This window comes from Dromaius novaehollandiae, chromosome 6 (assembly GCF_036370855.1).
Source record: "Dromaius novaehollandiae isolate bDroNov1 chromosome 6, bDroNov1.hap1, whole genome shotgun sequence".
NCBI lineage: Eukaryota > Metazoa > Chordata > Aves > Casuariiformes > Dromaiidae > Dromaius > Dromaius novaehollandiae.
In genome coordinates this window covers 24,018,561-24,032,642 of record NC_088103.1, presented here as the reverse complement: position 1 = coordinate 24,032,642, position 14,082 = coordinate 24,018,561, and the positions used below count along the sequence as shown (strand labels likewise).

Sequence of the window (14,082 nt, the reverse complement as noted above, 5' to 3'; positions counted from 1 at the left end):
AGCATATTCGTCAGACGTAAATTGTATGTCTGTTAAAGTTGAAACAATTACATAAACTTAATGTAAAAGAAAAAAGAAAGAAAGGTTTAGGAACCCTCCACAAATTAGATTAAATATGCTTTCAAAGACGAAGGGTAGCAATGCCAAACAGTTTACATGCAACACCAAAGGAAAGATATTCCAAAATAGCTGAAAATATATCAAATTAACATTAAAAGATATCACAAAAGACATTCAGAAATAGAAATGCCACAGAGACAACACACAAATGGTTAGAGATGAGGAAGTGCTTGGCCATAGGAACAAGAAGAGGAAGATGTTATAACAATAGTTTAGAAAAGGCAGGATGTGAAAAGATGATGGTATATAAAAATAATAAATTTCTTTGGAAGGAATTAAGTCCTAAGTCTCAATGAAGAAGAAAAGGAGATTCATAAAGACTTTTTTAAAAGAAAAAAAATACTGTGTATTCACACAAAGTATGGTTAATTCCTTGAATTTACTTCCATAAGCTTACTAAGACTTAAGTGTAACAGATGAGATAAAAACATACATGAGCTGAAACCTGATGTTTTGGAGTAAAAATTGTGCTGTAGAATTGAGAAGTGGTTTCTCTTACGTGCTTGCTATTTCATAATGGCTCCTCAAGAAGGTTTCAGAGGGTCCTGTTAGCTTGTTGTGCTGGCCATCGTCAGAGGCAGGCCGCAGAATGTGGAGCTGCTGCCTGGGTCTTGTGGGGGGTTGCAACATCGGGAGTCATCTGTGTTTAACTGTACCCTGTACACCAAATATGTTCCTTTGTGGCTAGCTGGCATGGTTATATGGTTCTAATTATCAGCATTTTTTTTTAATATGATCATATTAAAATAGTAGTTCATACTCTCTTTTTTTGGAAGTAGATGCTGCAGTTGCTCTGCTGGCATTATATTATCCAGCATTGTGCAGTCTCTAGGAAGGGGGAAGACTTGATTCTGAGGCAAACCTGTCTGTGCTGTGACTGAACCAGTTCAATCTGAAAAACGAGGAAGTATTCCTGCTAATCCCCAACCTTGAGATGATGGGGAGAAAAGTTTGTGTTGGTCCCTATTATGTATTGTTTAAAAGCAGGTAGTAGGATGTAATTTTAAACACTGTATCTACTTGCAAAACCTGCTTACTCTGCAGGTGGTAAAAGCTGACCTGTTAAGAATATTAGATTCCATATGAATACTTTCCTTGCTTTGGATGAAACCAATTGGACTATTGGTGGGGAGGAGCATTTAATATCTTACTGACAATGTGATAAAGGTTCACGTAAAGATGCCTTTTGAAGATCCTCCACAATGCTTATTTTCTGCTTGATCTTTGTGGAGATGTGACTAATGACACTGGCTAAAAATATTTGTACTTTCAATTTTGCTACTACTAATATAGTTGTACAGATGATTTGCTACCAGTGGAGTCCTCCTCTTTTCCTTAGGTTTGTTAAGAGCCCCTCCAACCTCTGGAGCTCCCCCTCCAGCCTCTGGAGCATCTCTTCCTTCTGGCCACCCAGTATACAGTCAGTTTGGACAAGGAGATGTGCAGAATGGGATTCCAGCCTCAGCAGCCCAGATGCACAGGTACGTACAAAAAGAACAAATCATAACAAAGGCCTAGCTTGGTAGACTTATGCTGTCCCTATTAGCATGATGTGGAGAAGGGCGAAGGAGGTTAAATTTGTTCCGTTTCTTCTTCTGTTTCTTAGAGTTTTCTTTTGGACTCCTGTTCTTTATCACAAGTTGTAAAAAGGCGTTAAAAAGATGGTGTTGAAATAATAGCAATCATAGTTTTGAAGACGGTGAGTCTTGTCAGTTCTACTTGCTTCAGTATGAGCTGGGATTTTTTTGACAAATTTGTCAGAAACAAGATTATTAATGTCTTCATAATACTGCTTTTTGAAAATCTAATCTTGCTTATCAGAATGTCTTGCTGTCCCATCCATCTGAGGGTTCTGAGTTGCTCGTGAAGACAAGTTGCTAGATTTTTCTACTGTTTTATTTTTGAGCATTGGCAGTGCATAGTAAATAAAAAGAATATGGTTAGAATAAAACAAGCTTAGAAGGGGGTCCACCTAAAATCATCCAGTTGAAAACGTGGTTGCTTAAATGTTCAATCTTAAATGTTCATGATTAGTTTGAAGGGAGTTCTGTACATCATTGACTCTATACTTGAATATTTTTATTTTGTAAAATGGCAATTGCTATATGCAATCACTGCCTACAGACAACCTCACTTGACCTCAACCTTACCATTCACAGTTATAGACAATCCAAGTGGTATGGAAAACTAGTCACTACAGATATTCTATTGTTTCCCTTTGCCAGCCTTATTGAACAGTCGTTTTTGCCACTCAAGGACCATTTACAAGTAAATTATAGTAAACCTTGGACTTTCACAACCTGTTTTTGTCTTCTCGAACATTAAAAGGACACTGATATGCTGGAGATCTAAGAAAAACTAAATACTTTTTTTTTCCCTGTGGTGTACATTAATTTTATTGCTTGCTTATTGTTTTGAAAAGTATTTTGCCATAGGGATATTTGTTAGAAAATGTGACACTCTGCAGAAGGAACGATATGAGCAGATTTTAGTGACTGGTTGATCAAAGTCACTCCTTCAAAGGCTTGGCTTTGCTTTGCAGTAGTTGTTTTTCCGTACAGAACTTTCAGACTCCTGTAATCTGTCTCGTTTTTCTACGTTTGCATGCATATGGTGGTTGCATTCGATTCCTTGGGAGTGTGAATCTGTCTGGAATCTCTGGAACGTGTTAGTGTCTGTCATTACTGAGTAACTCCGTAGTTCTCGTGTGGGTTCCCTTCTGTCCATAGTTGGTTCCTGAGTCGTCTTCGTCTAAAGCTCTTGGGCATCTTCTCCAGAAGGATACAGCCATGACCTATGGAGTGGAAGTGGCAGTAGTCCTCGCTGCACAGTACTTATTACTTTAGTTGGGAGGAAAGTGGTTGTGTTTTGTTTCCTCCTGGCAAAGCTTAGCGCTGTCAGCTGGAGAGTCTGAATCCTTTGAGGAAGAGAGGCTTCTTGTATCACTGTGCAGGCTGGACTGTTGCTCCTTCTCTAGTCTCTGCTGCAGTATTTCTGGTTTGTTGCAGTCGCTAAAATGGAGTTACCAAAAAACATGCTGTGAACACAGCATTTGTAGTTTAAGAGTCGATGGTTTTTTTTGATGAAAGAGATTCAAATCTGTGTAATTATTTTTCAGAAACTGAGCTATGGTGCTTAGTTTTTACTTCACATAAGTAATTGAGACCCAACTAGCATTTAAGTGGCATGGACAATTGTAACTGCTTATATAATGAGGAATCCAGTGAAGTTTCTCATCTTCCCTTGCAGGCCGCCTGCTTCTCAGCCCTTTCTGCCTGGCTCGGCACCCACACCTGTCAGCCAGACATCTACGTTCCAGCAATATGGTCCTCCCCCAGGCAGTGCACAGCAGCTCAGCAATCAAATGGCAGGGATGACAATTGGCAGTACTTCAACTCCTGCTCCTCCCCCAGCTGGACTGGGCTATGGTGAGGTTTTCTGACTATATAGATATGCTTTTAGATATGCTTAGATATGCTTTTAAATATGCTTTTTAGATATGACTTATAGATATGCTTTTCACCTGTGCTAGTAACTTCATAAGAGACTTGTTCTTGTTAGGCAGTTACCCTTTTCCATATGGTGATGGTAATTCTCTGGACACTGACATCTGCTGTAGTAAACACTAGTTTTGTTTGACTAATAGGGTCATCACTGGGGAAACTGAACTCAGACTTTTGTAGGGGATAAGGCAGGCAGTAGTACTGCAGCACATAAGGAGGAATATTGTTATACTATTTCATTACTTAACCAGATGAATCTTTACATGAAGCACAGAAACAATCTCTAAGTAAGCTATCAGAGAGTCTACGTGCCTTGCTGCTGTTGTGGAACAACCCAGTCAAATAAAGGAAAAGGAGTTCAGTAATTCAGAAAGGGTTGAAGTTGTGAATGATTCAGTGAAGAGTTTTGCTGGAAGTTGGGAAGAAACATTCTTACATAAGTATAAGCTGAATTTAGGCAGTGTGTTCTCTTGTATTAGTTCTAGTCCCTCTACTGTAAATAACAATTTCTTTTAATACTGAGGACCAGAGATTTGTCTTTAGTATGTGTAAACTAGTCTTACTACACTTCCATTTTTTTGATTTGTTTTAATAAAATACTTTTTATAAGCATCTGTCATACTCTAATCTAGGATTTATTTTATAGGAAAATTAGGAGTAGGAGATGCAGATTTCTCTAGCCTTCAGCAATATATTTATCTAAAATTATCCTCAGAAGCAGTTCAGAGTAAATATACTAGATGGTAGTTCCATGGTATGAAAGCCTCAAAGCTCAAAGCTGTTGTTGAACTATAGGCTCCAATTCATTGTGGAGTTTGAGATTCAGACTTAGTTCAGTTCAAGAAATCACTAGACAGACATGATTATTCTTGTTTCTGGCTTTGCCCTTTTATTCTGGCCTTCAATCCTGAAATGTATTCTGCTTATGTGAAATAAGAAGCTCAGACTTTGGGAGAGAATGATGAAGGAACTGTCAAGTTTCAGATCCCTTGTAGGACCAATTTAAGGGAATGTTCACTTCCAGTTTGTCTTTATTAAAACTGGAACATCCTCTGAAGATGAAAGTGGTAGAGCTATTTTAGATGCTCTAGGGCAAATGGAGTTTGTGTCTTCTGAACCATGTTTGGAAATAATTGTCTTGAGGATAGAAGCAAATGGTGGTATAACTTCTTTTCTTCTTCTCAGGTCCCCCAACATCGGTTCCCCCAGTCTCAGGAAGTTTTAGTGCAACAGGATCTGGTCTCTACACACCTTACACTTCGGGCCAAGGACCCCCTCCTACCAGTGTGTCTCAGGGTCTTCCTTTGGCACAGCCTCCTTTTTCTGGTCAACCAATATCAACTCAGCGCCTTCCTACTCAAGTCCCTGGTTTTGCCCCACCTCCCTCTTCTACGGGGATTGGACCTTCCTCTTACCCTCCTACTACAGGTGCCCCAAGGCCTTCTCCCATGCAAGGCCCACCGCTGCCTGGGCAGACGGTTGCTGGACCACCAACATCCCAGCCCAATCATGTGTCCTCACCACCACCTCCATCAACCATGTCAGGACCTCATCCAGGGCCTTCTCCCATGGCTGGTCTCCATGGACCGCCTCCTCCTACACATCCTCCTCAGCCAGGATACCAAATGCAGCAGAATGGTGAGTATTCTCAGTACAAGGATTGTAAGTCAGATGTTTGTGTGCTGCAGACTGAGAACTAGATTTCAGGTTTGTACCTTGTAGACTCCTGGCTGCAATTTAAAGCTTTCTTGTGCTTTTGTCTGAAGGACAAATCCAAAACAAGCAGTAGGATGTGTCATTCTAAGCTACTTGTTATATAGGTTTTTATCAGACTAATGTAACTAAAAGAATTCTAGCTTACTTAACCAAGTTGTTTGATATTTAGTACCATAACACTACAAGAATTTGTGATCAGAATGGTAGTATGTACTTTGATTAATCTGATATCTGCAATGTCATCTATTCAAAAGTAGAGACTTGAAGTCCTGAAAGCATCAATCTCTTGTTTTTTAATTTGTGGCCTACATTGCATATACTATATGTATGAGAAGAGTTGGGATACATTGAAAAGGAGTTGCTGCTTTTCCTTCTTTAATTCACAAAATGAGACAAATCACAAAACTCTGCATTTTTCTCCTTGTAGAACCTTTCACACTTCATGTGTGATTAGAAGTAATGAGTATCAGTTAAACTTTCTGGATTATAAACAGTTTTGGCTGTTTTTTCATCAATAATATTTATAAATAGCTAGGAGAAAATAATCACCTGTAAGGATCTGGGATGAGAATCCTGTCCCCCACACAGTTTTGTACAACTGGCCAGGTAAACTACTTGTTTAAAACTTCTGTCCGTATGAATACAAACTATAAAAACACTGATGGAATGAATGATGCAATTATTCCGTAACAGACTAAAATTGTGTGAAGTGAAAGAAATATTTTCAGGCCATTACAAAACAAAAGAAATGATGACAAATTAAACTATTGCTGTGATTTCAGACAAGCCAGAACTGCCCAAGAGAACTCTTTGCATGTAGTTCAAGAAATTATGAGCCATTCACTGGCTGTTTTTCAGTTTGGGGTTTTTTTTTTTTTTTTTTTTTTTTTTTACACTTTGTTAAGCAGTTCTGCAACTTAGACTGGATGTTCATAGTGCTTTTTACACATGATCTTAATGCAAATGTTAGTTCTATTATTCTAAAAATAGTTACATTAATCTAAAAATATGTACTTCCCTGAAATAAGTATTTCTGAAGCCTGGTTTTAAGGAGGATTGTGTCCGTTAGTTATTTATTGGATCATTGATAGAGATACACAGGTCTGAGCTGAAGCACTGTGATTAATCTGTTTAATCCTAATTAACTCAAAAGCAAGTAGATTTCTATTTCTTGACTGCAGGAAAAATGAGAAATACCTAATGAGGAAATGCCTAGTATTAGCCATTATTTAATTCTAGTGTCCCTTTCTTGTAAGGTTCCTTTGGACAGGCAAGGGGTCCACAACCAAACTATGGAGGAGCCTATCCAGGAACACCAAATTATGGAAGTCAGCCTGGACCACCACCTCCACCAAAACGCTTGGATCCAGATTCCATTCCTAGCCCTGTAAGCTTTCTCCGCTCTTACCAGTGTAAACTCTTCCATAGTGTCTTTACATAAAATAGAATTGACAAAGACCAAAGCTGAAAGCAGGTTTCTCTTTCAAAAGAACATCAGTCTGTTTGCCTGATTATTTTTCTTTTCACGTATCCTGCTTCAGTCACTTGTTATGAACAAGGCAAGCAGCAGGGTGGGGTTTTTTTGTTTGTTTTTTTTTTTTTTGGGGGGGGGGGTGACTAAAGAAAGGCACTGCGTATGCAAATCACTGCTCTGATTCCTCAGGTCTTTTTCCGTATTATCTTATGTTTTGGGAATCCCTGAAGGCTTTGATTAAGCTTGCTTCACCATTTCCAGATTCTTGCTTAGTGACTTTCCAAGGTGAACTCATTTCTGTTTTTGAGGGGATGATCTATGAATAAGTTCAAAGTAGAGTTCCTTGTATTGCTTTTCCTTTCCCTTATTCATCCTATAATCTGTCAAAAAGCTGGCTAGCTTTGTGGCCATTAGTCATGACACTACTTCAGACAAATAAGGACAACTCAAATTAGGGTTATAATTCTGAAGCAGGGTTCTGAGAAAGGACAAGCAGTTATGTGTATTGGTTAGTCATGATGAATAATACTAAGACTGGTTGAATTATTGCGATTAGTTTGCTGCGTTGCTCTTTCTGCTGCTCCCAGTTCTGTTCTGTCATTGTTTCAAAAGGCTGCAATAATTTGATATCAATAACACTTTTCCAGGGTGATGCTTACAATCAGTTCAGTTTAAAACTATATAAAAATAATTTAGTCTTGAATTACTATTTAAATCTTGACTGGTGCTATTCAAAAAAAGTCATGGATTATATGTTTAGCCTCTAAGTTTATAAAAGCTTATATAAAGTTTATGACCTTACTTTTTAAAGGAATATAAGAAATCTTTAATTGCTTGGCTGCTTCTTTTCTCTTCCACTAAATGAGATCTCAAATAGCTTGTATCAATTGCCTTCATTTTAGCATGTTCTTGAAGCATAAATCCCCAATTTCTAACAAAAACAAGCACGTGAGCCACTATGTCTGTTAGCAATGTGTTCAGAGCCCAGGCCCAATACCATGACAAGATTGTTCTTGGGGATCAGTGTATGCTGCAGAAGCAGGTGTGTTTCTTTTCCTGTTGTTGCATGAACCGATGTCCAATGTATATATCTAATTCCAGTGCTCTAGGTTTGGGTAGAGAGAAGTAACACTGTTACTTTTTGTTTTATTATTCTCTTTTCTTTTTTTGTGGCACTCTTACTTTTTATTTTTTTTTAAAAAAAAAGCAACTTAATGAGCTGCCACCTCAGCAGAAACCCAGGCACAGAATAGATCCTGATGCAATTCCTAGTCCAGTAAGTGCTGTATGTATCTGTCTACTGTAGTCTGTGTCGGTGACCATCTGTGCATGCCTGAAACCTAAACCTCACCTCACTAACCCTCCATCATTAATCCTTTATCCTTTCCTTGCTGTCTTCTGCTTGCCTTATTAAAGTGTGTAACATAACATCACAAGAGGTTGTTAAATCTTCTCTTCTGTGATGAATGGGGGGGCAATAGAAAGCAGACAGTTTCAGAAACAGATCATGAAGAATGTTTCCCCTTCACTACGTCTGATCCTTAAAATATCTCCTGCATCAGATTCCAATTGGCATTTTCAGAGTGTAAACCATCATATAATTGTCCGTATGATGTGTCCCATGTTAACATACACACAGCATGAACATTTGTAGTCGTGTTTTCTACCAGTTTTGATCAGAATTTGATTACTGTTCTTGTTGACCTGCCAGTACTGGGCTAATGCTTTGAAGTTTTAAGTGAGAAGTAACTATTTTGATGTTAATTCCTGATCCAAATTTCTAGTAGATTAATATGAGGCATGGGGAGCTATAAACATTCTTTCATTATCTGTGCTCATACATAATTATTAAATTTTGAATTTGAAAATTTAATGATTATGTCTAGAGAATAAAGAAAGAAAAAGCAGCTACCTTTTGGATTGGAAGAAAAAAATAGATTAGAATTGTTACCCACATATCCCTTCTTCCTCATTTAGTTGGCCAAAGTTGGTCATATGACAGGTACCAATTGTGGTGTTGCCAATGACAGTCAGTCTGTAGATTTGAGATGGGACTAGATTTATTCTAGAGTGGTAACTATCTGATGCTGTGGTAGGCTTTCAGCTGGCAAGTTGGGATCTGTAATGTAGAGGGTAAAAGCTCTGCCATACAAACTTTTGCATAATATACTTAGAATAAAGGCATGCATATTTGGTAGCAAAATACATTTAGTGGAGTGGTTGCTAGCTTTAATGCTTTGGTTCAGGCACTGGTATGGAAAAGGTAGTTTATAACTGTGTGTAATAACAATCTTCTGTTCTTACGCAAAATTCAGTGGGTATTTTAGTCAAAATTTTTTAATTGTTTAATGTATTTCCATGATCTTGGGTGTATTTGTGTTAATGAAGAAGTTGAAATACTAAGAAATTTAAGATTCTTTTTTTACTAGTTTTGCAAGGTTTAAGCTTGATTCGTTAAGTCTGTTGCAGCTTCACTTTTCACATCCCCAGAATTCAAAGCATGAACTTTTGAGCATTGGGAAGCAATGATCGCTTGAGCTTGCAAGTGTGTATCTTTAGGTCAGAGTTGCACTGGATAGAAACAAATGCATATGAAAACACTGGGGGCATAACACAGGGGAAGAGCAGGGAAAAGAAAAGATGTCATTAATCGGACTTCACCCTGATTTTAATATAGCTAGGGCCAGTAAACAGAGGAATACTATCAAAAATTCCTTTCCTGATCAAACTATGAATCCAGATCAGGCCTTAAAACACAGAACATGTTACTACTCAAAATACTTGGGAAAAATCACTATTTGTGACTTCTGGTTTTTTGTTGTTAAAATCATTCTGTATTATTCCAAATCAAACTGAGAGGTGACTGCTTGGCAAAACTTATTTGCTTTAGGCTTCTAATTGTTAGAGCTAGTAACATTTGTTTCAGGTCCCTTTTTCCCTACCGTATAGATACAAATCTTGTATTCTGCAGTACTTTGAAACTAAGCCTCAAAAGATTAACATGGTATTTTCCATCATAGATTCAAGTGATTGAAGATGACAGAAGTAACCGTGGGTCAGAACCATTTGTCACTGGAGTAAGAGGGCAGGTCCCACCTCTTGTTACTACAAATTTCTTGGTCAAGGATCAAGGTAAGATATTGTCCCTTTCCTAAATGAACAGATGAAACACAAACCCTAGAGGCTCAGTGACAGAACTGCCTACATCTTTGGTAAAAAAGGAAAAGGGGAATAGGAAAAGTTTGGGGGATGATTTCAGGGGCTGGGGATGTGTGATTTACCAACAGATTATTTTCAAGTCCTGTTAATCTGATCTCAATTTAGATTCCGTTGAATGGTTGGCAACCAGTAACCAATTACCAAGTAACGACAACTGATGTTTTCTAAGGCAGGTACTTGAGGCCAACGTTAGCAGGGATATTGGAAAGCAATAAATTAAGCTGCTTTTGTAGAGCTGTGTCACAATAGCTTAGGACTGAAATGTACAAGTAATATCATGTGATTTGGACTGGAAACAGTGTGCTGTTAAATCATGAGTGAGATGTCATTTGGCCTATGGGTTTCACAGAAAGAAGATTTCATCTTTTTATTTACCTCATGTCTATATTTACTAAAATCATTGCTACACTTTACTGTGAATTTAAGCTTAAAACCTTAGAATCCTGTTCTGCGATCAAGTGCTTGACTTTTCAACTAGAATTACACAGTCAAATATTAGAAATGTTTGAGTTGAGATTGCTGCGCACAGTATGTTTTAGTCTGCAAAAAGAGTGGAACATTAATTGATTGTCTCTATGGCTTAGTCTCTACAGCTTGAACAGAATTCGGGGTATCTCCAGTTGTTTTGTCTTGCGTATAAACTTAATTTGTGCTGAAATGTGTTTTTTGTTATTTTTTCCCCCTTCCCCCCCTTCCCCCCCCCCAGGTAATGCAAGCCCCCGCTACATAAGATGCACATCTTACAATATTCCCTGCACCTCGGATATGGCCAAACAGTCCCAAGTTCCCCTAGCTGCTGTCATAAAACCATTGGCTACTCTACCCCCAGAGGAGGTGAGAACTGTGTGTGGAGTTAAGGCACTCTGAACTCCTCAGGAGAATGCTGTTAAATGTCCACGTTTTACACACAAGCTGTTTAAATTTTGACAGAAGAAATGCTTAGCTAATGAAGACTGATTAAACATTGGTTCTCCAACAAAGATGTGGTGTTAGAGATCTGTTGGGTAGAAAAATGCTCTGTTCAAAATATTTAAGATTTTGATCACCATAATTTAAGCCTCTTTGCATTTAGTGTCTTGGTCAAGCAGTCTGATCAAATGACCCAAATACTAGGATGATAAATGCATGTACTTCCAGTTCATCTCACTTTCTTTTTCACCCTACTGTATTTAAATGGTTACCAGTCACTGAAATGAAGTCTTTCATAGGAGGTCAAGCTGTGGTATCAAGCAGCACTGGTTAAGCTGTCTAATGTGCATGCACATGCAGGGCACTGTGTGGGGTGAGTGACAGTACAAGACTGAGTACTAGGCACTGCTGAACTATTCTTATCTTTCTGCCCTTGCTGTGTGCAGCATTTATTTCCTTCTAAGTGCAATGTGTGGCTAGTCTTTTACATCCTCTGTTTTTGAAGAAAAAAAGCTGCTAGAGTACTACAGAGCTAGAAATTCTATAAAAAGTACTTTGTTTAGAGTCTGGTTACTGTGTAGTGTTAACCTGCTTGGAACAGTGACACAAAGACAAATGTGCTTGTTGTTGTGAAATTTGAATATATACACTGGTAGTATTCCGTGTCCTGTTAAATTTAACATTAGCATCTGCTGAGGAAGGGGCTATCATCTGGATGTTTAAGTTTCTTGTGGTGTTTTATTAATGTCCCTAAACTATGTTTGGGATTTTGAGTGTCTGATTGTGATAAAACTGAGTTATGAAGTTAATTCCTGTGTTGTGGCTGGAGTTTAAAATGAGCACAATATGTGAATGTGGTCTCAGTTTGGAAACTTGGAGGCTTGTAGAGCTGCAAATCTGTACAGACGAAATGTTACAAACATCTAGCCGTTTGCTCTACTGGTGTGTTCATGCTCTGAACAAACACTTTTGATAGCCAGAGAAAACAAGGCTAGGATCAGAAAACTGTCCTGGAGACCAGGCAGCTTCCAGCACTGGAAAGTTCTGTATAGCAAGGGCAAACTCCCTGTGTGGGGGCCCTTCTAACAGATGAAGGCTCAGCTGTTCAGAGCAATAAGTCCCTGTAAATAGAGCTAAAGCTTAAAATATCAGAAATGAGAGAGGATAAATGTGACTGGTGAAAATACAATATTCAAATAAATCTAGAATCTATAAAACTCAGCACCTGCTTACCAGGTACAGGACCTTTGTCCTGTGTTAATGCACAGTTCAGAAAGCAAGCCTTGGCACAGTAATGCTTCTTGCTTGAAGCCCCATCTGGGAGTAAGTAGTGTTAGTAACAGCTTATGTATACTACTGTGCATGTTTGTAGCACTTCTGGGGGCTGAAGGGGAAAAAGTGGCTGGGGCATTTGTGCAGCTCCTGCTCAAGGAGTGTGCTGTCTCTTAAGCATGATCAGAAGTTTAGGGTCACTGAGAGAATTATGATCTCCAGTCTTTAATGTCAGAAAGTTTAAAAGCAGTAGCTGAATTTCCGTTTGAGCTAGATTCTTACAGTTATGAAAGGTGCTTTGAACTACGAATGCAGCTTGTAGCTTGCAAAAGTTGTCTTAATTGTTCTAAACTGCATCCTGCTCCTGAGTTTGAGAAACTGCAGAAGTTGCCAAGCATCTCTACTGTTTGGCTGCAAAAATATATTATCAGTAACAGTATAAAAATGATATAACTACGTATCAGTTTTGAGGCCTCGCTATACTATGGGGTCCTGACAAGCAGAAATCGTGGATATATTCTATTTCATGGTGGAGTTTAAAAAGACCTATCAGTAAAAATTTTTTTTAAGACAGTCTGGATTTAAGTTCTTGCATATATGGAATGCAGTGACTTTTTTATTACTTTGTCAAAAGCTTGTACAAGGGGAAAATATAAGAGGTAAAGAATTGCTTTAAAAAAAAAACTGTAATGAAGTGTGAGTTTTGTGTTCACTCCAATCAGGGTATCACAGCCATTCTTTGCATGGCTTCAGTCTTTTGAGTTCAGTTGGGATACATCTGTGCTGTGCAGTATGGTACTCCTACTAGAGCTTGCTCCTCAAGCAGGCTGCTGTATAAGGTAGTGCAGCACCATGCAGGAATATTTGTTTGGGTCTATGTGGGATAGCTTGTTGATGTCTGCAGCCCACAGGGTTACACCTGTGTTAAGAGCTTGAATTGAAAAGCATCTATGAAATGTTTGTTCAGACTTCCCCTCACCCCCCCCACCCCTCAGCAGCCAAAATGCGAAGTCCTGTGCAATGTACAAGGAGGTAGTTTTTAGCTCTGCAATATGTGTAGTCATTTCTTTCTTCATCATGATGTGACCTTTCTTTTCTTTTTTTTTCCTCCTGCTTCTGCAGACCCTTCCTTATTTGGTAGACCATGGAGAATCTGGTCCTGTCCGGTGTAATAGGTGCAAGGCCTACATGTGCCCTTTCATGCAGTTCATTGAGGGTGGAAGGAGGTTCCAGTGTTGTTTCTGCAGCTGCGTCACTGAGGGTAAGGTTTCTGCTGGAGATTGGCCTGTAGACTCTATTGGAGTGATCTTTGAACAAGATGCAAGGAAATGAAATCTTAATCATGTGACAGTAATTTGTAACATACTGTGCTTTAATATGTGCTTATTTTTCTAAAAATACTATTATAAAACATGTACAGTGCTCAGTTCTGAGATGCTGATGTTCACATTGTTTAGGTGCTTATGCATTACAGTGTTCTCATACTAAACAATTTTTAAGGTGAGGTACTCCATAACATGGTATTTTGAGAAATTTGTGCTGTTTTCTTGGGTATTTCAGATTTGTTTTTCTGTGCTACACTTTTGAGATAAGCATCTACTCAGTAGCATGAGTTAGGATTTTTTTGGCTTACAAGGCCTGCTTAGATGCTGCCTAGGGATGGGATGATATTGCAGCTAAATGTGCTACAGTTAAATAGTAGTGTTCAGTGTATAGCAGTTTCTTTGTTGCTCTTCTAAATCAACATGAAACACGCTGTCCTAAGCACAAGTACTATTCACTGTGTGCTGTTCATGTCATATCATCCATAGATTTGTTCTGCATGCACAGAGCAATGCAAGATATAAAAAACTGCAGTTGTTACAGCGA

At 38.5% G+C, this 14,082-nt stretch overlaps 1 protein-coding gene across 6 annotated transcripts in view; it reads left to right on the top strand.

The window, feature by feature from the left end:
* SEC24C (SEC24 homolog C, COPII coat complex component) overlaps positions 1-14,082 on the top strand; it is a 40,376-nt gene that overhangs the window by 12,447 nt on the left and 13,847 nt on the right. For 4 of the 6 annotated variants that reach the window (XM_064513871.1, XM_064513872.1, XM_064513873.1 and 1 more), the window contains 8 exons: positions 1,460-1,601; positions 3,370-3,548; positions 4,809-5,261; positions 6,596-6,726; positions 8,021-8,089; positions 9,834-9,945; positions 10,739-10,866; positions 13,336-13,474. In XM_064513871.1, the coding sequence (XP_064369941.1) occupies positions 1,460-1,601; positions 3,370-3,548; positions 4,809-5,261; positions 6,596-6,726; positions 8,021-8,089; positions 9,834-9,945; positions 10,739-10,866; positions 13,336-13,474 (1,353 nt within the window). The remainder of the gene's footprint in view (positions 1-1,459; positions 1,602-3,369; positions 3,549-4,808; positions 5,262-6,595; positions 6,727-8,020; positions 8,090-9,833; positions 9,946-10,738; positions 10,867-13,335; positions 13,475-14,082) is intronic. The other 2 variants (XM_064513874.1, XM_064513877.1) reach the window with 1 other exon arrangement.